At 40.3% G+C, this 25,990-nt stretch overlaps 1 protein-coding gene across 1 annotated transcript in view; it reads left to right on the forward strand.

Annotated features, from left to right (window-relative positions):
- cdh13 (cadherin 13, H-cadherin (heart)) overlaps positions 1–25,990 on the forward strand; it is a 268,654-nt gene that overhangs the window by 150,955 nt on the left and 91,709 nt on the right. Inside the window, exon 8 of the mRNA XM_029523215.1 lies at positions 18,810–18,988. Within this exon, the coding sequence (XP_029379075.1) occupies positions 18,810–18,988 (179 nt within the window). The remainder of the gene's footprint in view (positions 1–18,809; positions 18,989–25,990) is intronic.

Raw genomic sequence — 25,990 nt, forward strand, 5'->3', positions numbered from 1 at the left:
GCTTTCTGACAAAACAGGCCCGCACTGTTTATGAGACTGAAATAGTGCTAAAATGCAGTGCGTTAGATCTGCCGCTCCTGATGTGGCCTGACATTTGCTGACTTGACTGAAAACTTTAAGTGTGACTCATACAGCATACCAACAGCGTGATGCTTAAATAATGCGCTGATGCAAACGCACATGCACCACGTGTGTTTATATTTGCAAATTTTGGTACACTATTTAACTAACTTTTCATAGCCAATATTGATCTTACTGATTAATTTACAGCATTGAATAATTACATTGAATATTTTAATGCTTCACAACTCTTCATAAGTAAAAAAAATAAAAATAAATAATTTCACTCTTGAAATAGTGATTCTCACACAAAGATATGCTCACTAATTGTTCTGGCCTCTGATGCCTTTTTCCTTGTAAACTGAGCATAATTGTGTCTCTGAGGATGTGCCTCCTTGCTGAACTCTGTATGATTTGCTTTTCTACTCAAGTCCTGGTGACAGAAACTGAATAGGGAAAAAAAAAAAAATGTCAGCAACTTCTGGCTTGACATCCTAAATAGTGCATAAGTGTTATCACTTACACTGAAAAGACTTAAAGAGAGCTCTGGCAAAATTTGCCAGAGGAAAGTTGAGGACTAGGAAGCACTGTATACAGCTAGAGCCCACATTGGACTGCCAATTAGCAGTTATCTTGAAACACTGAGTGTGGTAACAACTGCCTGTTTACATTTTTGTCAGTTCGTGTATGTATCACGAGTCTTTGTACACGGCCTGTATGTGTGCACAGGATCTGCAGGTTGTCATGAAACGTCCTCCGTGTCTCTCATTTCACGTCCCTGTCCCGTAAACCACAGTGCTGACTGGCCTCCTCAGAAAAGTAGATTTCACCAAGTTGCCTCATTCAGTTTTTATCTCCTCCCAGAGGAAGAATGACTTCAAACCTGTGATGAATTTACAGTTAAGATGGCATTTCTGATTGGATCTATTTCATCCAGCGAGGAAGGATTGCATTTCTTCCAGAGTAATGAAAAATCTCTCTGTGTATTTATGCCCACTGTGAGTATATATAATATATTCACTATATGTATTTTATTTTTAGGTTGACGTTGATGTAAACAATCAAAAACGTCTATGGATTCGCAGGGTTGGTGTGGTTGTGCTGTATAATGGATGGCTGTGGAAATTCAGTCCACTGTGGCTGATATATTCTTGAGTGACATTTTATCTGAGAAATCTCACTGATCTTAATGAGATTTCTGTCCTTCATTGGTGTGTCAGTGCGCGTCGGTGTGTGCATGTGTGTGTCCGTGGTGGATGAGTTTAGGTTGAAAAAGAGTCCCTATCAAATGATTTGTTTCTGACAGTGAAGGCTAACAGCTCGGGAGCCAGGACCTCTGCTGACCTTGGACTGCTGACCAGACTCAGGACTTGCTCATGACACTGAGAGATTTTCTCTGCTAAAGCTCCTTTTGGTCGATTACTCAAGCCAAGACACTGAAAAACACGTTTTTAGCTGGGCATAGCAACGTGATCATTAATCAAAGTAGTTAACGGCCATTTTGTGTTTATCTCTCAAGATGCTTTAAGAAAACAACATAAAACACATGCTATTTGCAAAAGCAAAAATGCAATCCCAATTTATAACCTTACTTATCTTATTTTTTTTTTTTTTTTTTTTCACAATTTGTAAGCCAAATATAAACTGGCCCTTTGATAGACTAGAGTTCCTGTTCAGTTTAAGCATTTAAGGTGTCTATGTTTGTATTGTGATTACCACTCTGGTGTTTTCTTTGATAGATGTCCTCACAAAAAACACATTAATGTCTCGTTTATGCCTAACAGTAACATGCAGAATGAATGTGAGTGTATATAGGCCTCAACATTAAGCATGTACTTTGGTCTTGCCTCTAGTTGCATCAGAAGTAAAAAAAAAAAAAAAAAAGGTGGGGTGGGGGAGGTGCAGATGAGGAGCCTGGATCTTCACATTCCACATGGTTATTATGTTTTCAGAATTAGGTTCCATTGATGGAGCATTGCGTTTATATAGCAGGAGATAAAATTTCCTGATAAAAATCTGTAAGGTCAAAATGGGCTCTTATCTCTGCCACTAAAGATCTAACAGTTCTGCTGTTTGGAAAAAAAAAAAAAAAAAAGGCAACCAGAAGCAAAACTTTAAAATGTGTACAGGGTAGCAGTGCCATAATTTGTTAATGTGTCAAAACATTTTGTATTTATGAACTTAGGATGAGTAGCCGGTTATCACCCATGAAGGCTTGTGTGACCACATTTTTTATAGTGACAGACAGGAAGCAGCTGGAAAGAAAAACAAAGATGTAAGCTAAACTGTTCCTTATGCTGACAGTCTGATTATAGATCTTTGCTGCACTTGGCAGTGCACCTCACACTTCCACCTACCACTGCTATTGCATCAGTGCAGCTATAAAAAAAAAAAAAGTCTCAAATTAAACCAAGGCAGAAAAAAAGTAGAGAGAATATTTTTTGTTATCAACTCTAGCAGTAGGTTTAAGGAGATGCAATGAATACACTGAATAACAAAAACATCGAAGAGGAACTGAAAAAAATTGTGTGTGGCTCAGGGCAATGTGTTCTATACAAAACAAAGCAAAATGCCAAAATGCTAAGATATCCCTGGTCTGTGTAATAATCCAGCCTTCATTCATTCATTCATTCATTCATTCATTCATTCATTCACACATTCACCTTCTACCGCTTGAACCAGCAACCGTCTTATTGTGAGTCAACAGTGCTTACCATTATGCTGCCATGATGCCTAATACAGCCTATTAATGCCAAATGTGGTTGGAAGTTTATGTGACTTTTTCCTGTTTATCCTTGAGGAGGGTGGGGGGGTGGGGGGCAGGATCCAAGACTCTAGTGTCCATGCGCACATCAATTTGATGTCCAGTAACATACAATGACCGCTGCTCCTTGGTTTCACTCACGGATTACTGTGGAAAAGGCACACAATCCTATTTGCTGCAACAAATACCCCCCCGATCTCTGTGGGCTCTGCGGCTGTGCAGCATCCATCACTCATCACTGTCAGTCTGAGCCTCTCCAGGCCGGCTGCCTGTGCCTGCGATTTTCCCACTGAGCTGCTGTTTAACTCCCCTTATTTCTTGCCATCACAGCAAAAATCCCCTCAACAATGCGTCCTAGTAAATACGGCTCAATTGAGAACTGTGAAAGTGCAATGCTGCGTGCTACGTTGCCAGCGGTGTTTTTTTTTTTTTTTTCTCCAGCTAGTTATCTTAGAGCAACATCTACGGTCATCAAGTAATAATCTTGGCAGTGTTATGCCGTAACAAGACAGGCTACATTCACATTTCCAATTCCCCCCCACCAAAAAAAAAGTTGTTATGCAATATGACATTACAGGCAGCAGTGTGATACTCACTCAGAAGCAGCGCCACCAGGATTAAACTGTTTTAGTTTACAATGATCATCTGTCAGCTCATATTGCTTGTTTTATTGTGAGAATTTCACATCCATTAAAAAAAAAAAAAAAAAGTGTCACCGTCTATCGAAATGTAAAACAGCTGTATTTCCTGTCCTCCCTCTTGTGTTCATTAGACACACCCTATTATTGTATATTACACAAAACATGAGTGTTTGATGGTATTTCTTTTAAGTGGAAATGGCTGTAATTCTTAGATTATGTCCTTTGATTAACAGTATAGGGAACACACAAGGCTTATAAACGGTGCTAAAGAGATGGCTGATTTGAATGTGCCATGATCCAGAGTCTTTTCCGGGAACTTGACCCACATGTGTGAATATTACATGTCGAGAAGCCTTTGAGAGGTCTTTGTCTCCCGCTGTTTGATGCCCCTGTCCCATTAAACACAGAGCTGATTACACCAAGTTACCTCATTCAGTTTTTATCTCCACACGGAGGAAGAATGGATTTCAGACCTGCAATACATTTACAGTAGAGATGGCACTTCAGATTAGCTCTGTTTCATCTGGTCTGCTAGTATTTCCTCCCTGCCAGTAATGAAAAATCTAAATCTAGCACTGTGTATTTATGGCCACAGTTATTAAGATGAACCAAAGTTTGTTTGTTTTTTTTTTTCCTGTTGTTGTTTTTTTCTGTTTTTTTTTTTTTTTTTTAAACATCATATATGTGTTTATGAGTTAACTTGGTTCAGTGGCATTTGATGAAAGTATTAAAATTCATGTAACAAATTCTGCAGGACTTTACATTGACATTTATACTCGGCTTCTTTTACATTCACCACAGTATTACTGGGCTGATTTAATGCCTCGTGGCCTATAGTATGTAGTTGGTAATTCTTATGGATGCTGGGCTGTGTGTACTTTACAAGGACAAGCTGTCAGGCCTAATACATTCGCAAACAACTCCCCACAGATGCAGCAAAAACACAGCAGCCCAGGACGCCCATTGGAGTGCTACATTTTGACATGTTTTGACTCCTAAGGCTGATATTCACTTCTATCCTCCACCTGATCCGTCGCCATATGACACATCTGTACATCAGCACTGTGCTCTGGCATTGAATGGACAGGCCAGGTTGATTTTTCAAACAGACTAACAATATTATTCAAATATAAACAATATAGTCATTAGTTTGCAGTCAGGATTTTGATGATAATAGACCTCTGTTGGTCTTCTTTGATCATTAATGGAATCCAAGTTGTGTGAGAGCTCCTGCTCTAAATAAACTGCTTCAAATGGAAATTGATTCAGCCCGTGTCCTGTGCACTTCAAAGACCTGCTTTTCCATTGCATTGTTCTTTTGTGATGCACAGGAATACATAAAGCTCTCTGTAGCCGGGAGCAGTACCTCGATTCGAAGAAATCACAGCATCAATCAGAGCAACACGGTATGTCTTTGACAAGTTAAAGGTCAGACCTAAAGATCTCTGCCATGACTCAGCATGCAGCCATCTTCTTGGACATTTGCCAAAATGTTTTTGGTATTTCTTTTTTTTTTCCTTTCCCAAACTTTTGTTTAAAGTCTATTAAAGAAAGCTCTTAACTTGTAACTTGATTGCAAAGCTCGTGATGTAATTGTATTGGCTCTTTTATATATCTTCTGATATGCATCGTGGCTAAAACATTGGGGTGTTGCATCAAAAATTGGCTAATCTTCTGTCTCGACAATACGGTCTCTGGACAGCGTGAAACATATCCAGCGATACTTAAAGCAATTGCTCTTCCTGGCCAAGTTTCGATGCCACTGTGGTGCTTTTGTTTGAAACAGCTCTTATGAGACGTCCAACCACAAACTAAGGGGACAAATCTGACTTGACTAAAAACTCTGATGCAGTTTAGCAATTTAAGTAATTTAAACATTAGAAATGAGTCATTCTAATGTGGACGCTATAATACTGTAGTCCGTGAACAGGAACCTTCTGACAGGCTTGACAGCCTTTACTCCTGTTTTATTAAAGGCCCCTAATGCTGACACATTTTTGTCTCTTTGCCGTCTGACCTTAACTGTGTTGAATGATTTGTGTGCGGCTTGACATTAGAAGAGTGTTTTCACATTAATTTGCTGAAAGGGAAGACTCTCTGCCCTCACCTTCAATCTCATTTTAAGTGATATAGGTGTGAGCAGGATTAGTGGCATCGTGATAACTTCGGAGAAACCTGAAAACTTAAGGTCATCCACACTGAATATGGACTTTTTCAACAACAGAGACAGAGAAGATGTAATTCAACTTTAAGATGTTGTTGATTAAAAAAAAAACCAACAAAAAAAACAATGTGGTATGCACTATGTAGGAGAAAGGACCTTAAGAGTTTTTTTGTTTTGTTTTTTTTTATGTTGAAACTGAAACATTGAACAAGCGTCCTTTGCATCTCATTCTGGATCACATGGCTTTTGTTTCAGGTTCTGCTTGGCATGCTCACCATTTTCACACGGGACTGCTTAAAAAAACAACAACAAAAAAAAACCTTTTCTTTCTAATAGCCCTCTAGTCACCGTCACAGTGCCGTCTTCCAAGATCCTGTATGCCAGTAAGCTCGGTGATTACTGTCAATGGTCATGATCGTAACTTACCAAGTCAAGGACAAACATGTGGCTGTGGAGCGCAAGCAAGCTCATGTTTTTAGCCTGCAATTCTTGGTGTGAGTACTCAAAAGAAAACGAGGCAAATAGATCCAAGGACACGCTGCACATGGCCTGCGAATTTGAGTTATGTACTTTGTATGAAGGCCATCATCAGGTTTTTATTGTTTTGATGTCATTGATTGTGTTGCTACAGGATATAAATCAAGAACCATGCGAGAACAAAATATCATTCAGAGAGCCACTTAATTCTTGACTTTGTCCTCCTCTCACAAAGTCATGCATTGTGCCTCTGCCTTTAGAGTCTCCTGGTAATTAAAGCGCCTAATCTGCTCCGAGGGTACCATTTGTTCTTTTACAGCTTCATTTTGTTTCGCGAATTTCTCCCCTTCAACATTTATACTGTTCTCGTGAATCTCTCGTCACAGACGCAAAATCTATTTAAGTTTGTTACACAGTTTTAATAAATGCTACATTAACTGCGGGCAGTAAGATCTATGTAAAGTGTTCACTGAGATGCATATCAGCTCCTGCCTTATATGTACATTATTACAACGTGACCATTCATCACTTTGAGGCATTTTACCCTGAGCAGGAAGGGCATTTGCGGTGAAAACCAATATTGTTAAATCTTTTCTTCTTCGACTTGACTTCTCCACTCTGCATAATGTTTTTCGTGAGTCGTTCTTGGTATTGGTATTATCTCACGGCTCCGCTGTTGGTTGCCTCTGCCTCAACTCAACGTAACCATCTTATATAGTACGGTGGGTAATCTGCTCCCCTCCTCTCTCTTCTGTTTTTCATCATGAGTTGAACAATTTAAACTTTATTACACAGAAGTTGAATTAGTGGTATGGTCTGATGCTATTTGTTAGCCCATCCTACACTTCGGCCCAGAATAAAATATTACAAGAATTACACTGATTGCACTTAAATTTAGGGCAGATTGCCTGAACACGGTCCCTGCAGGATGAAGCAGATTATATAATTATATAATGATCCTTCTGACTTTTTCTATTCAGACCATTAAGACGAGAGGTTTCTTTGTGCTCTGTCAGCATTTCCTTTTTTTTGTTTTTGACTTCTTACATTGGGGAAATTATGGCTCATGCTCATTGCATGCCCGCTCTGTAGGGTCGCTTTAGTGCTATGACTCACTCTGACCCCGGTGTCCCTCTCCTCCCTCCGTCTTGTCCCTCCACGCTGCTGTACAGTAGCTATCTGCTCTGCACTGATTGCCTTTCTTTTCCTGTGTGAGATCAGATGAATGCACACTAATGGGTTTTCAGTTTTATTCACTAAGCCACTAGTACAGAATTAGAGGGATTTTCCGGGGGTAATTAATTAAAGTGTCCCTTTAAAGGGGAAGTATCTTTTGTCTTGATTTAGTGACTGGAGTCATTAGATGGAACTTGGTGAATTGGTGAATTACACATTCCCAGCTGAGTTACTGGGGTCATTTTGAAAATCCTGTAAAAGGTTTTCATCCCTGGAGTGAAGCGGCTGTGTCGGGCATTGTATTCATCTTGTATATTCTTGTATATTCAGAGGAGATCTGCACTGATATACTGAACATTATTTATCTTTAAAGACATATCTTCTTATTCCACATCACAGTCTAAAGTGCAGGGAAGCAAAGCAGTACACGCCTGTCATAAAGCGTGCTTCTGTTTGAGCTATAAACATGCATTTTGTGTGTGTGTGTGTGTGTGTGTGTGTGTGTGTGTGTGTGTGTGTGTGTATATATATATATATATATATATACCTGTTTGCCTGCATGCTTGGTATGTAGATATATTCACTGTGGAAAGGATGAGCTCAACTGCTGATGTTCCTCCTCCCTGAGGTTACAGTCCTTATTCAGATTGTACTGTCTTCTGGGAACAGCGTCCTCTCACACATACAAAAGAAGTTTGCATGACTGTGCTTATGAGAGCTATCATCAGATATCAGTCTGTCCGTCTTTGGGAAGATGGATATAACAGTTCAGTAACACTATTACAAAGAATGATGCAATGTAAGTAAAAGCAAACAAATTAAATGAGTCACTGCAAGGTTATTTGTTTTATTCTTTAAATCTTTCATTATCGCTATCATGGATTTTTGAAGAAAGAGATTAGAAAGTGAAGGCACTAGTTCAAGCTTTGACAAAGTCCTCTAAACTTTAAATTGGCTAAATGGATTGTGACAAATCAATCACTTCAGAAACTCTTGAAAAGTTTTGTTCAATAACTTTCCAGATGGCAATCACAACCTAATGAAAATTGAAATCTCAAAGTAAAAACTTATTTCAATAATTTTAGGTGCTGTTTAAAATACTAAAACTATTCCAGCCCCCAATTCTAAAGGGAGAGAGTTAGTTTGTTAGGGTTTGTTTTAGACATTTTAGGCATGCAGAATTTTAATAGATCAAAATCAACATGTGTTTTAAAGGAAAATATTTCTCCTCGGGTTGCGTCAGCATCAATGATTCGCAAGAGACCGGATGGGAAGTGGGAGCCCAGATTAGTAAATCCTAGGCACTTTAGAAAATCCAGTTAGAGAGTAGCATGTTGAAAAATCTCAAGAATCACTCAAACTTTGTGTCGATGAGGTGAGTCATGTTACTGAATCATAGTGGCTGGTCACCGGTTGTCCTAATCTTTTTTTTTTTGTTGTTGTTGTTCTTGTTCTTGTCTACCAATGTTGACATCGGTAGATTCAGTTAGTTTTAAATCTTTATGGCTAAACAAGATTCATTTCGTTTTATACATCTTAAGAATTAAGAAGCATCTGTTTATCATCTCATTTATTATTTACTCAACTCTTTTTCTATCAATTTACTGTCCCCATTCCTTAATTAAAAGGATGGCAAATTGTTAGCTGACGTTATAGCAAGGAGCTATTTATATTTGAGCTGACCAATGGACGTATGAACACATAACAGATAAAAACAGGAGGTGTGTCACATTGGGTAGGGGATTGAGTGAAATGAAATACCCTCCCTGAATTTTGCTTAGCTCTGTGAAATCACCCCTCACTTTCCCTCCCATTGTCCATAATCTGTCTCATAAGAGTTGGTGTATTCCCTGCATTAAATTCTGCATGAGAGGTTGTTATCTTTCATTCAAATTGCTCTCCAGGGTCTTGCATTTTAATGAATAGCCTTGAATCTTCGGTCCATATTCCTTGGTCTAGTTAAGATGGAAGTCTCACCTGACAGTTCAACCTTGGCACACAAATTTGCGTGAGATAGAAAGGGAGATGTAAATAAGTGCAGTGCATAGACAGGACACACTGAATATTTATTCTTTCTTCTATAACAGGACAATGAAATAGCTGGTGGGGATGAGAATGTTCCCCTTCTTTTGAGCCAGTGCGTGTTGGCAGTTATAGAAAATGGACAGATGGGTAGTACATTAGTGCAAATGAAGGTATAATTTCTGTTTTTCATGTGCTGCCCATTCCATTTGTGAAATACAAGCGATTACTATGCACCCACCTGCTAACAATGAATATAGTAGATGCCATTTTTTTTCTCCACCTGTCCAAGCAGAAGCATCTTCTATTCCATAATCTCTGTCGGTCTCTGTGGAGATTGTCTTTGTGGATCTCGCCAACGTTTCTTCACGGTAGCTTCAGCTACTGAAATTTTTCTGAGCCTGATCTGACATCATCTAGTGTCCAATTGTGCGCACACTGAGATGATTAATTAAGCTAAAGAAATGGAGAGAAATATTCTGTCACTTCTGTGCCCCCGTGGATTAATAACTAGCTTTTTGAAAGCAGCTTCTGGCAGGGTGTGTGTTTGTGTGTGTGTGTGTTGGGGGGGGGGTGGTTGTGCTTGCTTTGGCAGTACATTAAAAGCATGAAGCATTTGGACATGTCTGGTGGCATCACAGCCGCAGGGTAATTAGATTTCCTTTAATGATGATGGGATCATGTTGTGTGGCTGCTGAAAGTTTTCCCTGTAATCAATACATCCTAGGTTGTTATTGAGTTCGCTGATCACTGTTGCAGCTGTGTACTTGGCCCAGCTGAGTCAACAGCTTTGATGCATTCAGAAAACATCCCATAACCCTCAATCACCAGTTTCATTTGTCCATCTTTGTTTCTTTTCACTTTGGCCAACTGACCATCCTGTTCACTCCAAATTAATTTCTTCCAGTCAGTCCGGTTTTTGCTTCTTTTTTTTTTTTTTTTTTTGTGAAGGGGTGGGGGGGGGTTGTTGTTTTTTTTCTGTTCTTGTCTCAGTTCTTCTCTTCTCCTCCCTGTCACATCTAGTTGACTTAACTCTCCTTTCTCCTCCGCTCTGCACCGTTTGGGGTCATGAGCGGCGGCGGGTCATCTGGTCATTATGCTCTATGGACTGTCTGCCAGCTTCAGGGCCTGACATTTGGCTCCACCTTGGGACCCGTGGCATTCATTATGGCAGCGGGGGAGGAGGGAACATGCAGATATGCAAATATAGGAGAAAGTCAATTCAGCTACGGAGGGGAAAACCCTGATTTAAATCCCAAATCACATAGTTCATTGTGTGCTTGTGCATGTCTTCCTCAGGTTTTTTTTTCTTTTTTTTTCTTTTTTCTACAACAGCCTTCATCTCATAATATGCCAATTTGGAACTTAGGTGGCATGATTGACACTAAAGTGCCAAAAAGCACCGCCTGTGGAGACAGTGCCTACCTCCAGCCTTGTGGTATTATAAATTGAAATTAGCCTGGTATAATAATTAGTGGAGTAAGGAACGATTGTTTAGCTTAAAGTTGTGGAAATTGAATAACTGCAGGCAAGGTAGAAACTCGGCACAAAACAAAGAATTACAAATGCTGCATGTATGTCCTCTAGCTGTTTATTCAACAATGTTATAACCAAATGTTATAAAAAAATGGTGGGGGGGGCAAAAACTATTTTAATGCTTTTTTTTTATTATTGTGCCATAAACCATGTGTTTGCTTCAGGAACCAGTGGTATTATAGTTATAGTTATCGTTTTTGTACACGCGGTGAAATGAAATGTTCAGAATTACTGTCTGTGGTTGTCGGTGGAGTTTACACATTATGTGAAAGTGTCAAATCAAATCTTCAGTTCCAAAATATTTCCAACATCAGTACCAGTTTAATTTTTAGATTTTACCCAAATCTAAATTAAGGCTTAAATTATTGTATTGAAAAGGACGCAAAGAAAATATTTATTTATATTTATATATATATATATATATATATATATATATTTTTTTTTTTTTTTTTTTTTTTTTTTTTAATGTCGTATTCAAATCCTTTCTTTCACTGAAAATCAAACACTGTTCATTTTAAAAACTCCTGATCATTAGAAGTGGCTGTAGCCAATTTTAATTTGGCTTTTCTATTTCAGGGACCCCTGATCTGAATTATTTTCCAAGTTTTCCATTGAGGCACATTGTAATTCATTCTGATGAAAACAGCACTTAGAGAAGCCGGCCTGTGTTGAGTCATTGCTTGAGAAAATGCTCTCTGGACTCCACATGAATGCACCTTGACCTGCTGATTTGCATGCATACATTTGAATATTTTTACTTATAATTAAAACATGAATGCATTTCTGTAAGGTAAAAGCTTCTGCAAGCTGTTGATTTTGATCCCTTCGTTGCAAATGTTCCTTATTTAATGTTTTACCTTCACTTGCACGGGGTAGTTTCAGTCGTTTCATAATTACATCACATTCAGACTGCAGGCCAGAGAGAAAGTCCACTTGAGCAGTTGGTGTTACGAGCCTTGCTCAAGGGCACTGCAATGGTGTTGATGAGGGCTGGAAAAGTGTTGCTCTTTCCACTTTTCCTGCCCAGATTTAAGCGTGCCAGTTCTCCTCTCCTAAGCTTCTGGCCACTGCTGCCGTTTTCCTGCTCTGTCCTTCCTTTACAGAAGACTTAATGCAAATCAACATTTTTTTTTTTTTTTTTTCCAATTATCAAGTAGTGGTATAATTGCATTACTCAGCTTTGATTGTCATTGCACTGACTGGAGTTGTTTGCTAAATTCTTTTCTTAATTAACTTGTGCGTTATTTATATTCTCATTAGCCAGTTATTCATATTCTCAGCAGCAAATGTGTCATTGGTATGCTGTGATGAAAGCAGTGATTGTCCTTCTGTCAGTCATTTCATCTCGAAACCGTGCTCAAGTACAACTGCTCGCACAAATGTGTACATCTATCCCTCCACAGTGTAATATAGTGTCATAGTGAATTTCTTCCTCACAGGCCTTTTGTATTTTGGGTTGCATTGGGTTGCAGCCAGCAAAAATTGCTTGCTTTTGCCAGTGGTCCAGCTGTGGTCTGAGCACTGAGTGGCCGACAAGATAGAATGGAGATACTGCATTGTGAAGGAGGCAGGAAAGGGCAGCTGGACTGTATTTCACTCCGTCCTCACGGCTGTCAGCCCAGGGCTCATTATCACATATTAAGTTCCCATGCTCCACAGCTCCACACTGTCCGCGCATCTAAAGCCATTTATGTAAACGCGTTTTATGACGAGCTGAATGGTAAAAGTTTTAGTAAAAGGGGGTCGTTTCTCTTCCCAGTCGAAAATAAAGATCTCCACGACATTTGTGATGCAAATCATAAAAAGAAAGAAAACAGCACATTCAGTTCCACTGACCGGAGGATAGTGACAGTTTTGACCCCAGAGAATTGATTGCTTTGAGATGATTTCATGTTGAGTATCTTCATGCAATTGACTCAGTGAAGCTGTCCGTCGAGTTAGAGCCTCTGAGAGGGCAAAGGTCACTTTGGCATGTAGAGTTTTGAATTAAATCAGGGAAGACATATATTTTTACTAGAATTCACCTCAGATCAGAGCAGCCATTTGTCCCATCAGACGTTAGCTGTTAGAACATGTTGTCCTAGTTGTCATCTCTTGGTGTGCTCTACTGAAGGTTGGGCTGTTTTATCTATGTAATTATTGCATTACATTACATTAATATGGATTGGTTGTGTTTCCCACTAATGCAAACCAAAGCACCCCTCTTTGACAATAAACAGATAATGTAATCTACTCTAATCCTAAATTGTTATCATGGTAAAATGGTTGGGTCATGTTAAAATGCCGGATCAAGGATACGAAAAAGGTGGGGAAAAGATCAGTATTTTATTAATGAGTAGGCACCGCCATAGATGGTTCTTTAATTTACTTTTGCATAAATAAAATTACATCAGAAACAAGCAATTTCTCAAAATTAGTTTTACCACATAGAGTTTCCCCCACTGTGCGAATGGGATTGGAAATGTCAGAACAGGCTAATGTAGACTAATAAACTGAAATGAGCAGAGACAATTACTCCCCTCCTTAGAGTTAACATTTCCACGTATGGGTAGTGTTGGTGTGGACTTCTGAGACGAGTTAACTACATACAAAATTAGCAGTAGAACTGAAGTAATTAGGCCAAGCATGTATATATAATCTTAAGGGTTTTTGGTTTTGAACAATCTAAAATAAGCAGGGGACGTATTTTGAACCTGCAGCGATTTTAGCCGTTAAATGTTCTTTTTCTAGTTGTTACGCTTGTTTGCAATTTCTGTTTTTGTGCCGTTACTGTAGAAGATGATTGAAGCAGCATTCACAAAGTGACTGCATGCACAGGCTTCATGATGAGTTACTTGTTCCTGAAGAGCAGGGGAAATTATAGTTGGTTGGTTTTGTTTCGATGATATTGCAATTATGCAATTTGTCCATTTGTCGATGTTGTTCCCCTGTGTTTGTGTTGCCAAGTCTTGAGAATAAGCCTCAGTGATTATCTGGAGATTATTTTGGTACAAACATGCAGAACAATGTAGCGGGCCAGATAGACAGACAGGCAACCGGGCAGGTAAATAGGTAATGTCTCATGGAATATAAAAGCTGGGTAATGTGCTGAAAGTGCCTTACAATATGACGCATGCACATCAGTTGAATAGGCCAGAGGGATTTTTCAAACGTGTGCTTGTACAGGTGAGAAACTGGCAACAAAATGTCGAGCAATCGCAGTAATGATAGACACACCGAAGTGATTTTTTTCAGTTCAACTGCCGTTAAATCTTCAAATAAGGTTAAAAAGGTGCCCCCACATGGTGACTTTAATTCTGTGTAGATTCACGCAATCCCGCCATAACATCAACACAAGCAAAAGATGGAAAAGTCTGAGAAGGTAAAGTCAGTTTGGACGAGTAAAGACAGCTATTTTCACCTCCAGGCATGGATTACTACGATCTAAAGGGAAAAAAAAAAATCAGTTCTGAGAATCGCGCTTTTTAAATGACAAGTTTCATAAAGGACTCAAACACGAGCAGACAGGCCAGTGTCTGAACACTGGAGAAAAAGTGTAGTGGGAACAATAGGCAAGCAAACAGTGTAGACAGGCGGAGCATAATCCACCATTCAGTCAAACAGATGGCATTTCTGATGAAAGCTGCCGGCACTATTTTCACACCTATCGCCCTCATCCTTAATAGACATGACTCCGATAAAAATGTATTAGCGGCTCCACAGGAAACAAAAATAGGGGATTTGAATGGGAATAAATAAATAAACAAACAAACAATGGAAGCCTCGAGACAGAAGCCCAAGCTGCTTCTGTACTCCCCATCTCGAGTAGTTATTTCAGCAGCAATGCATTTTGATGAAAAGTGCTTTAATCTCCTTCTTTGTTGACAAGGCAAACATTACTTAGTCATTTTCTTTTATTTAAGTGTCTGTCTATGTTTGTGTCGATGGCTGTTAACCGCAGTTTTTCAAATTAATAGCGTATTTAGTAAAGATGGAAATGCGGCTGCAAGTGATCTGCTGCTAAACAGGGGAGAAAAGTGAAACTAAGTGAAAAATTATAAGTTTTTGCATTGATGGCCTGAGTGTTATGGAACGCTCCAGTGAAATGGCTTTATAGACATGTTTTACAGCCTCTAAAAATTTGGTTTTATAACAGCGGGTCTCTATAGCAATGGGGAAACAATCAAACTTAAAGGTCGTGAAAAGACATGTCAAAAAGAGTTAGAGCAATAATAGTTAAAGACCTAAAATCTATGATGATGGTTTATTGGCAGCAAGGAAGCATCGTCTTCCTGCCGAACTGCGTCCACCTCAAACCCGAGAGAAAGGGAAGGCCATTAATACAAATGCAGGAATCTGCCACTAGAAGTAATTAAAGCTCTTTTAAACCTGGAGGAAAATGCAAATTTAGAAGAAATTCATTTCGAAGGTAGGCTTTCGACGTGTTTGTGCGCTGCGGCTTGCATTGCTGATGTCACTGAAGTGTTTTAACTGTCAAAGTATGACTGAAGACACACTGATCACTTCAGTCCAAACACCATTTGCCCCAACTGTGGTCTTTATTTTAAAGGAGGTTTGTAAAAATGCTCCTTTTACTGCTGATCATTAACACCCTGAAATACACATTTTGTTATTTTGCTTCATTCATCTCAAACAAGACAGACTTGTTCGTCCAGGTGATTCTCTATCACTTCAATTGGAGAAGAACTAAGTTGATTATATTTTCCGTGAAGACAGAATGAACCTGTTACCACAAATCCAGACGCTCTGAAAGAGGTTTTTACTTTCATATCTTCTCTCTGCTGCTGCCTTGATTTTACAGCTTTACATTTGTCTGACCTTGTCCCCCTGTCTCTCTTTCACCTTCTAATTTTCATGTGCACTTACTTCGGGTGCCACCCCTCAGCCCGCTGCATTCTGCCTCGTATGAATATATGCTTGTTATTCATAATCATATATCTCAGCAGTATTGGTGAGCGATAAGATGATTCATCTTTGAGCCTCCTTTGATCTCATTCCCTTTGAGAATAGAACAGGTCAGCCCCTTCTCTCTCGCTCTCTTTTTTTTTTTTATTTCTTTTCAGTCACTTGAGTCTAATTAATATAAATCCCATTTCAGGTTTTAAAATGTCTATTATTCATGGTGAATAATTGAAATCGAAACTCCAATGCACTCAACCCTCGTACAAACTAAACTCAAACATCGACTGGCGATAAAAAGTACCCATTTTTTCTCTCTCTCTCTCTCTCCTTGTCTTGACTGTGTGCTCTTCATTGTCATCTTGACTTTTTGCCATGTGTCAATTCCCCAGTGCAACCCACAGATCTGCTGGTTCCCATTGATTTCCCTCGGTGTTTAAGAAAAGATATAGGAGCTAGCTTTAGGCAACAACATGGTGTCCCACCAGCTTGTGTGATGAAATCAACCCACGACGTGTATCTGTGCCTGTTTTATTTCTTTATTTATTTATTTTCTGCGACAATCGCTGTGTCTTTTCATGTGTGAATTGGGTGATGGTTTATGTCACAGGCCTGTTGTCTATTTTCTCTTCCCTCTCCTCTCTTTCTTTTGTTTTTTTTTTTATGTCACATACTGTATATGTGCAGCTCATAATCCAATAATTTGAGAGGCATGCAGCACACAGTGTTTACAGACTATGTCCGCTGTCTTCATCCAGTCTGAGCTGGTGCCATGCAGCAGCACAGCAGATGGATTCCACTGATAGCAAGGTAACAGGGAGTCATGCACATTCACATCCATCCCGCTATGTAACCATCCAATGTAGTTAGGATTGATTAAGCGTTGGCTCCTGCCAGAGGATGAAGCTGATAAGATAGGGCAATGAATCTTCGCCGTGGCCAGCTGCGTGATATCATGATTAAACACGATGGACGTCACTTTTAAAGTAATACTCAGTCCCATTGTCCCGTTAGATAATGCTAGATGTTTATCATGTAAGCTGATAGATACTGATGACTGCTTTATTTTGGACTGACAAACGCTTGCTGATTACATGACCGTCATTTGTGAGTGGAATTAAGGTGTCTGATGAAGAGAGCGAGGACTGATAGGGTGAGCTGGACGCCGATATCAGATAAAACATGCAATATGATTGTGCTGCATTCAGGAGGCCTCAGTTTGCCAGCAGAGTGAGAATATAATTCCCTGAGATCTGTTCGAGATAACCAATTTAGTCATCGTCTTTAACTCCCTAATTTGCAGCCAGTGAGTGTGTCTGTGTACCAAACTGTCTGTGTGTGTGTGTGTACTTGTGTGTTTGTGTGCAGTTGCTTTTGAGGTGTGAAGTGGAACAGAGTACAGGTAATGAAGGAGATGGGACTGTGTAATTATTCTGCAGAGAAAGGATTACTGGTTTACTTAACCATTAATGGTTCACCTTGAAGTGCAAAAGGCAAGCGGGATAAAACTTGCACCTCTCTGCCCCTCATTAGCTTCAACTGGACTAAAGACATTTGCTACTAAGCCACTGTTATTTAATGTGGACTTTGCATATTTTCCCGTAGACCTTCGGTGTCTTATCGGAGTGGTTGGACTAATGCACTGTGCAAAGTGCAGGCCAGTATTCGGGGGGACTATGAAAAGAGATCGATGTTTATGTGCTAAAGAGAATGTTTATTGTGCGGTTGAAGTGAGAATCACGCAGGGCTTTTTTTTTTATTTTGTTAGAAAAAATCTGTTTAATAATTAAATTGTTTCATAAATTCAGAAAGGAAAGGCACCATTCTTTATTTCAGGTAACTCAAGTCAGGCTTTTGATAAAAATAAATGTTAAACAGATGTTTTTGTCAGCTCGCTTGTTAAAAAAAACTGAAAGGAACAGAATTGCACCATCATCCACATTTATTAGTTGTTATTAGTTATTTTACAATTATAGTGCATTTTTGGAGACAAAAAAGAAATACAATTATTGTCCCCTTCTGTTTATATATTAAAAGACAAAGTCACTACGCATTCCTCTCTCGCAATTATTGTCATTTGTTTTGGAGTGAGCCAGACACCCACCACTTATCAGAGGTTCCCATATGTGTCCCCGCACGCTATCTCATCAGCATGCAGTCGCACATTTTTTCTCAAAATGAGCCACACTAAAAACTTAAACAATTGAAAGAGATTGATACAACCAGAGGTTTCCGACTGCAGTGTAATGACAGCAGGAACATGAAGCTCTAGATGGCGATCCAATTTATGAGAGACTACTCAACAGACACACAACCTTGAGACAACATGGTTTGTATGCACATGCAGGCGGGCGCGCGCGCACACACACACACACGCATGCTCGAACATTTGCGTGAGTGCCGTTGAATTGGCGCGACAAGACTCAGAGATTGAGGGACTGAGGGTGTGTCAAGGATTGCTTCCCATTTCAGCTCAGGTGCTGCAGGCAGGATTTCCATTTTTGTTCCCATTACCAAGTAGAATGCACTCTGGTGTTATAGCTGACACGAGTTGGAAAACACATTAATAGAGAAGGCTAACATTTTAAGTGGCTGTCTGGGTACCAGCAGTTTGAAATTGCAGTTTTCAAACATCTGCTGACACCAGTGCTCCAATTTTACTAGACCAAACAAAGGGCGTTTGGAAACGTGAGAAATGTGATGTAGGTGACAAGCTGATTCGATTGAGATGACATCAGCTCCAAAAAAAAAAAAAAAAATTCTATCTTATTAAAATTTGGTTCTCAGAATCTGAAGAATTGTTTCATTTCTTTCTTCTTTTTTTTCCCTTCCATGCTTTGTTTACACATTAAAAATGACATTGTCAAAACATATGACGGAACCTGATGTGCTTTGCTGTTATGTTGATCAGAAAAATTAAAAATTAAAAAAAAAAAAAAAAAAGGCTCCAAAGCTTTTAAACGGTTCTCTTACTCTCTTAAAATTGTTTATTTATTGATGTCACATCAATCGCACGGTACCATAAAAAGTGAGTTTTGATTCAACTCCTTTCATTCCCTGTCCTCTCCAGGAACCACGGTGATGAGGATGACGGCGTTCGACGCAGACGACCCCGCCACTGATAACGCCGCGTTGCGCTACAATATTGTCAGGCAGTCGCCGGACAAACCTTCGCCGAACATGTTCTACATTGATGCAGAAAAAGGCGACATTGTCACAGTCATCTCCCCCATGTTACTTGACAGAGAGGTGGGTAAACTTGGCAAACGTGTGTGTGTGATATATCACTCTGCACTGAGCAATGGTCTTCTTCCAAGTGAAACAGAGTGTGAGTTTTCTTTGGACAGGCTCGAGCCTTACACTTCTCACAGACGTTTCTGCGATGAGGTGTGTATAAAGTGCGTTGCTTCGGCATGAGTGTGTGTCATATGCCGCCCTTTATGTGTTTATGTGGTATCTTTGTGAGAATGAGCGCTGGTTCCAGCGAGCAAGTCAGATGAGCGTCTCTCCATTTCCCTGTCTAACCGGAGCGAGACAACGGGATGATTGCTTTTTCAGCAGGGTGACGAATGCCAGAACATCGATTGGGTTCGCTGGTGGAAGAGGAATATTAGCTGTTGTCAGACACTTAGCGCATAGTTTAATTGAGGTGATACACACTCATCCGTGGGGCTCTGGTGGTGTCCAACAAGGCCGGCTGAAAACCTCCCATCCGGAACTGTTGGAGCCACGGCAGCTAACTGCCCTGATGAGCCGCTCCCCGAGCTACAGTAAACTGTTTAATGGCGCCATAATTGAAATGAGATGTAAGCACTTGCAGCGAGCGCTGTTAGCGCCGGGTAGTAGGTGAGGTGAACGAGAGACTGAGTTATTTGAGGAGGTTGCTGCTGGTTAATGCGGTTTCACTCTACGTCTGTGAGGAAAAAAGTGAGACTTCTGAAGCTTATCACCTTCAGGAAATTTCAAAAGATTCTCTCTGTGAGGAGAGTGCTCCTTTTCTTGTCTGCAGCCAGGATTTATTGCAACCGCTCACCGGTCGGTGGTGGAATAGGCAGTTGAAAGCCTTTTGAGAAGGCGCGCTACCAAATTGTCAGTCTGCGGCCGCCGTAAATCTCATCTCATAAAAAAAAAAAAAGAAAAAAAAAAAAGCTTTTAAATTAATTCCACCTGAACCGTTATTCAGACACCAAATCAGTCACGTCTATGTATTAGCAGAGTCATTACAGAGTGGTGTTTGCTTTAATTTGCTGTTGATTCAATGGAAATCATCTCACTGACACACAACTGACAGAAAAATGCAGCCTTTTACCTGCCCAGGATAAGAAGAGCAAGCTCAATAGGAACACTCACTCGGGGACTGGCCAAAGTCTAATTTCATGAATTACTTTGAAAACAGAGCCAAGAGCAGGTGCAAATAAATAGTTTATTCTCAGGCCACTTGATTTACAAAATGCTGAAAGGTTGGTAACATTTCATCAGCGAGTCTGTGTGACAAGAATTGACACGCTCAATGAAATCTCTGCCACACAGTGATGACAAATCCGCATCTGCAAAGCTGACCTAAAAGAAGTGTGAGCCTGAAGCGCCATGTTTGATTGTTTTTGAGTTGTATCTACAACTATCTACCCCAGCCCCCCTTCTCTATCCTCTGCGCTGCCATGATATATTTTTCTGGAAAAATTAAAACATCCTTGGGGAATTTAGCAAAAGTCCAACCGCAGTGCCACATCTCTGTAAAAAAGAAAGAGACTTCTTCAAAAGCTCTCTCAGACAGCAGAGGCAGATGGAAGTGCAGAAGACAGAAGTTTTATACTGTCGTCCTCTAGGTCTGCGGAGATTTAAACCCAGCTTCTTCAGCACATTCTCATAAATATAGCCCCCGCGCGACACTCATCGATTCCATCCAGAGTGGAGTTTTAGAAGTTTGAAGTCTTTTCTGAAGACAGCATGTCCAGCATATGTGTGCAGCGTGTGTGACAGTCAGAGCTTTGCACAGCGAAACAAAGCCGAAACGCCAGAGAAGAGAAGACAGCGCAGGCGAGAAATGGCCAAACTTTGCCAATCCGTCCTCCAAATTTCTCAGTCACAATTTTAACGCCTCACCTGCCCGGGCAGGGACAGAAAAGCAATCCGGAGAAAATTGGAAAATCAATTTTGTCATATTAAAATCAGTTTGATTTTCCCTTTAGTGCTTTTCTCTGAGGCGTAAAATCCTGTCTTGATATGCACATTTATTCCACCGCTCTGTTTTTCCTCCCCGCTTTACTTTGGACACATCTCGCTTCGCTGTCTTATATTATTCTGACACACGATGCTGTTGGATCAATGGCAGGCTGTAATTCTTGACAGCTAATATTGCTGCCAGGCTGAAGCCATGGTGGAGTGTTCATATCTTTGACTGGATACACATGTAAATCAGCCTTAATCACCACAATGCTTTTAAGAGAAATCTGTCTTCTTTGCAAAAATCCTCCATTTTAACCCCCCCGGCCCCCAAATATCTGAAAAATTCTCCTTTCGAGCTGCGGATAAGCTAACACATGCAAATACTGAGTGCACACAGTGGAATCAGAGTTAACTTTTCTGGACATATAGATGAATGTTAAATTGGATCAGTAAAGTCAGCATAGGAAGCAGCGGGTTTCTAAGCTTCAACTTGTTTTTTCATGATGACCTCGAACTGGAAATTAATAGAAATTATGACGGCAAAGAGGAACTAAAGGGCTGAAATCGTTCCCCCATGTTAAGGGTTGAAGACATCCTCCTGCTGATCCTTCATACTAGACTAAGTATAATCCAAAGATTTCAGGCGGCTGGTTTATCAATCTAACCGCCATTTCCTCAATCAACTGTGCTTTCATGCACCACCTCCTTCCGTCGCCACGGCCTGACTGTGCCACATCCTTTATTAGAGGCTTGTGAAGAAGTAGGTGCGAGATGTGAATGTGCCAAGTGAATTGCTGGAACACAGATGGTGGCAGCCTGGGAGGAAAGGGGACACATTTCTCTTCCGTCACAAACTAACAAGCCTCCTCTGAATGCGATCAGGTCTACTCGTGGGATTCGTTAGCAGCGAGCTACAGTACAACGTATGCAGTAAAACAAACAAGCAGCCATCTTCAAACGAGCGCCTTACAAAACATGCTCTCCCGATGTCTCATTTATTTTGATGTGTTTTTTGATCTATACTGTCTTTTGAGGCTTGATGGAGACCTAAATTTTAGAGGATATGTTTTTTTTTTTTTGTTTGTCTGTTTGTATGTTTTAGAGTGTCCTCCCTTTCTGGTGCCCTTCCCATATGGCCTAACTGGCTTAACCATATGCTTGACGGCAACTTCATCACATGTAATTTCACACATTATTACAAGGTTAAAATCAATCAGTGATATTGGATACACTGTGGTCTGTCTCGGCTGCCAGGTTTTTCCCAATAAATCTAGCCAAAACAAAAGTTTCCACGTTAAAGAGGCAGCTCAACATGTCAGCACCGTGTAACCTAAACTGATGAGGCTTCTGTGGTAAAGTGTCATCCTACATGATGAAACGAAGGCCGTCATATTTTCTGCAGGTTTAACTTTACGCATGCTTCTGTGCAGTCATCACCTTGAGGTTGGATGCAATTTTTAGAGTTTTGCTTATTATCAGTTTTATCTATCGAGTCTTTATGAACCTTTATTTTTTTATTCTTTATTTTTCTTTGTGTGTTCAACTGTCTTTATATTGCACTGCAAGTTGTTGCTAAAGATGAAATTCAGCTCAACAATAGTAAAGCTCCTTTGATGGAGAGATGAGACAGGGCTGCTAATGAGGCATAATAACATAAACTAAATAAGAAAAATAGCATGCTGGTGCAAAGGTTATTAACTCCAACTTCAGGCAGTTTAAATATTGAAGGTAGAGGACAGTGAAAGAGTGATCACATTTCCTCGACATCGATACAGACCCATCTTGTCTGAGCTACACACACAGACACACACACACACACACACACACATCGTTGTAATCAATTTTCACGTATGCGGTGTCTCTGTGCAGGCAGGCTGTAACCAAAGAGGACAGACTGCTAATGGCAGTGTGACTTTTTGACTCTCGAATGCTCTCTGGCCAATCTGGGAGCTGTCAGTGGTAAGGATAGCCAATCGATGGACTCGGCCAACCCCTCCATCCCCCTGCATGTTCAACAAAGGTGAATTACATGGAGATAAAGTTGATGTCCGCGTGCGCGCACACACACACCCACAGGATGGTGCAACTGTGATGGTTGTGTTTCAGTAGATGCAACTGATGTTTACTTATTCAGCTCCATCTGCGGAGATCATTTGTGAGTGACTCCTAAATCACATTTTTCTGTCAGCACATCTTAACAACAAACACACTGGAAGGAAATATTATTTTATTTATTTATTACATTATCATGAGAGAACAGTTACTTTCCCGTCAATGTGACAAAGCAGTGAATATAGCAGCCTGTTGTACAATTTTCTGGAAAAACACAAAAATTGCGTGTTGCTAGATCAAGTGATGGGTTTTAAACACATCCTGTGTCGGCAAATGACCTTTGCTTCCCTGTTTTGCATTTTAAATACTGACTTTACACCACCCTCTGTGTTGCACTTAACTCGTACAAATCCAGAGTGATGGCTAGATGGATGAACGTACACAATTACCCTCGATCGGCAGCATGGTATGCCGTGTTTGGTGCGACCTTGGCAGCGCTGCTTCCTGACAGTGCTGGTCTGAAGAGAGAGCTTATCCAGTCTAATGGCTTACTTGGCTCGATGGCTACATGCCTGTGTGCCTGTGATTGATGACAGCAGAAGCTTTGGCAGGTTGCATTCCCCAGGAACAACCACATTCATTTCCTCGCGCTTTCATTGGCGTAATTATTTTGCTCCTTTTATTTATTTATTTTTTTGTCACCCCTCTTGCTATGCCTGTTCATGGCATCATTATTGCATTTTGCTTTTTCACTTTTTTTTTTATATGCGTCTTGTTTTCTGTCTTTGTTTCCCCTGCCTCTGTCTGTGTCTGTCTCTCTTTTTTTTTTTTGTTTTGTTTTGTTTTGTTTTTTCTGTCAGCCTCGTCCACCCTCTTCTGTCAACACTTCACTCTGGACATCCAATTACTTGCAGGTCATAGCATAGTGATTCCATTCAGAGCGGTGCCATTCAGCGCTGGCCTCAAACAGCCATTCAAATTACATCGTTGGCTGCCTACGGAGTTGCCGCTCTACAAAATGTTGTTTTCAAACATTTCTGGGGCCACCACCTAATCTGATCTCCCCCCCCACACACACACACACACACACATAATTGAATGTCAGTCGTCACATAAAGATGCTTTCCTCTCTTCAATTAGCGTCTTGCTTTTTCCCGTCACGGCAACGAGACAAAGCAGACAGAGAAATATTTACTCCTCCCTGGTTGGGGCTGGACAGAGTTATTATATTATATCATTTATATGCAAATCATATAGCACGGGCAACACATTGATAAGATTTCATTACTGTTGATCTGATGTTCACTTCAGTTTATAAACACTCTCATTTCTCTATTATGATCTGGATATTGGAAAGGCGTGAGTGGAGGAGTTGGCTGAAGAGAGATGCATACGAGAGGGAAACACGGGTATAGGTACTCAGAGTGGATAAGGAGGAAAGAGATGCTGTGAAAACGTGTAGTAAATCCAAAACAAACGGTCAGACTAAGAGAACAAAGTGCCCGTTCTATGTTTTCTTAGAGATGCAGCCTTCGGTAAGCAGCTCAGTGGACAATTGAGACTTGGCTTCACAGTCTTGTGGAAGTAATTTAGAGATACAGAAGCGGTTATCTCCAAGAACTGAGAGACTCCAGACCTACAGTATGGTATGGAAATGGTATAGAAATGAACTATATCTTGTGTCCATAAATAAACTACAGCCGGTCTAGATTACAAGTAGCATGAAATATATTCATAGGTATTTTTACCCTTCAAAAATAGTCAATACCGAATTTTTCTTCCATACCGTCTTCCAGGGCTGCTTTGAACTTGTATCTTGTCTGCTAGTTGTATGTGTGCATAAAGAAGGGAGGGTGGCAGCAGCTCTTCACTCACTAATTTGATAGTTTTGCTTTTGATTAACGGAATGATCTTTTTACATTTCTTGTACGCAAAAGTGTGCCTGCGTGTGTTTGCGATTATGCATCCAGTTTTCTCAGCAACCAAACTTTATTTGGCTGGATTATAATTTGACATCGTCCAAGTGACTAAAAGAAATAAAAAAGTTGTGTATTGCGTCATTTGACTATGACTTTGAAGAAGAAATGTGGGTGTGCAGTGTGAAGCGACAGATGATTGTAATTTTTAGTACATTGAAGTTCGTTCTAGCTCAGTTTTTGTCATAATCAATGTAGAAGAGCACTTTCCAGACACGATGGACTGAAGCAGCAGAAATCTTTCCACGTGACTAAACAATCTGAGAAAAACTTTTAATAACACTATTCAACAGTTTAGCACTTAAACCTAAGGTCACTTGCTTTAGCTGTGTGGGTGTGCTGTGACATACTTTTCAGTCCAATCACGTAAGTTTCGTGTGACTTACTTGTTCAGGAGTTAAATTCATCCACTTACTTTAAAGTGACACACGAAGACAAAGCCACTCACATTTAGCTGATACTTCCTCATATAGATGATGACTTTAATCCAGAGCAGAAGTCCAGGATAGAAAGTAAAATGCTTGAGTGTATTACCAAGAGATCCCATTATATGAGTGTTACTGCAGTGTCTCCATATGTGATGGCCGGCAGCCAGAATTGTGGCAGCTGCAATCAATACAGCGTAGTTGGTGTGAACCCAACCACCTCGCGTTCCCCGTTGTTCCTCTCTGAAATGAACAAGGTGGACACTGTTCACAGGCATTGATAAATTTCCAGCAACCCTCCTCACACCCCCCTCCCCCACCCCCCAAATTTCAATCCTTCCTCTCCTTCCTCCCCCTGCCTTCTCTCCCACTGCTATCATGGCTCTGTCCAGTTGCATTAGTGAGGAAATGAGATTCCCCCCTAATTAATTAGATCTCTGAGTGCTAAAGATGAAGATTACATCCCAATGAAGGTTAGAGGTGTCAATCACATTTTTTTTTTTTTTTTTTTTGGCCCAGCATTCCTCAAGATAAATTGAGTCCCCTGGGCGCTGCGGGAAAAAGAGTGTGCTGTGAATCTTAACCCCATCCCCCTACCTTGATGACTTTAATTGAGTCTCACCAACTGTATT

This window comes from Echeneis naucrates, chromosome 16 (assembly GCF_900963305.1).
Source record: "Echeneis naucrates chromosome 16, fEcheNa1.1, whole genome shotgun sequence".
In the NCBI taxonomy this organism is placed as follows: domain Eukaryota; kingdom Metazoa; phylum Chordata; class Actinopteri; order Carangiformes; family Echeneidae; genus Echeneis; species Echeneis naucrates.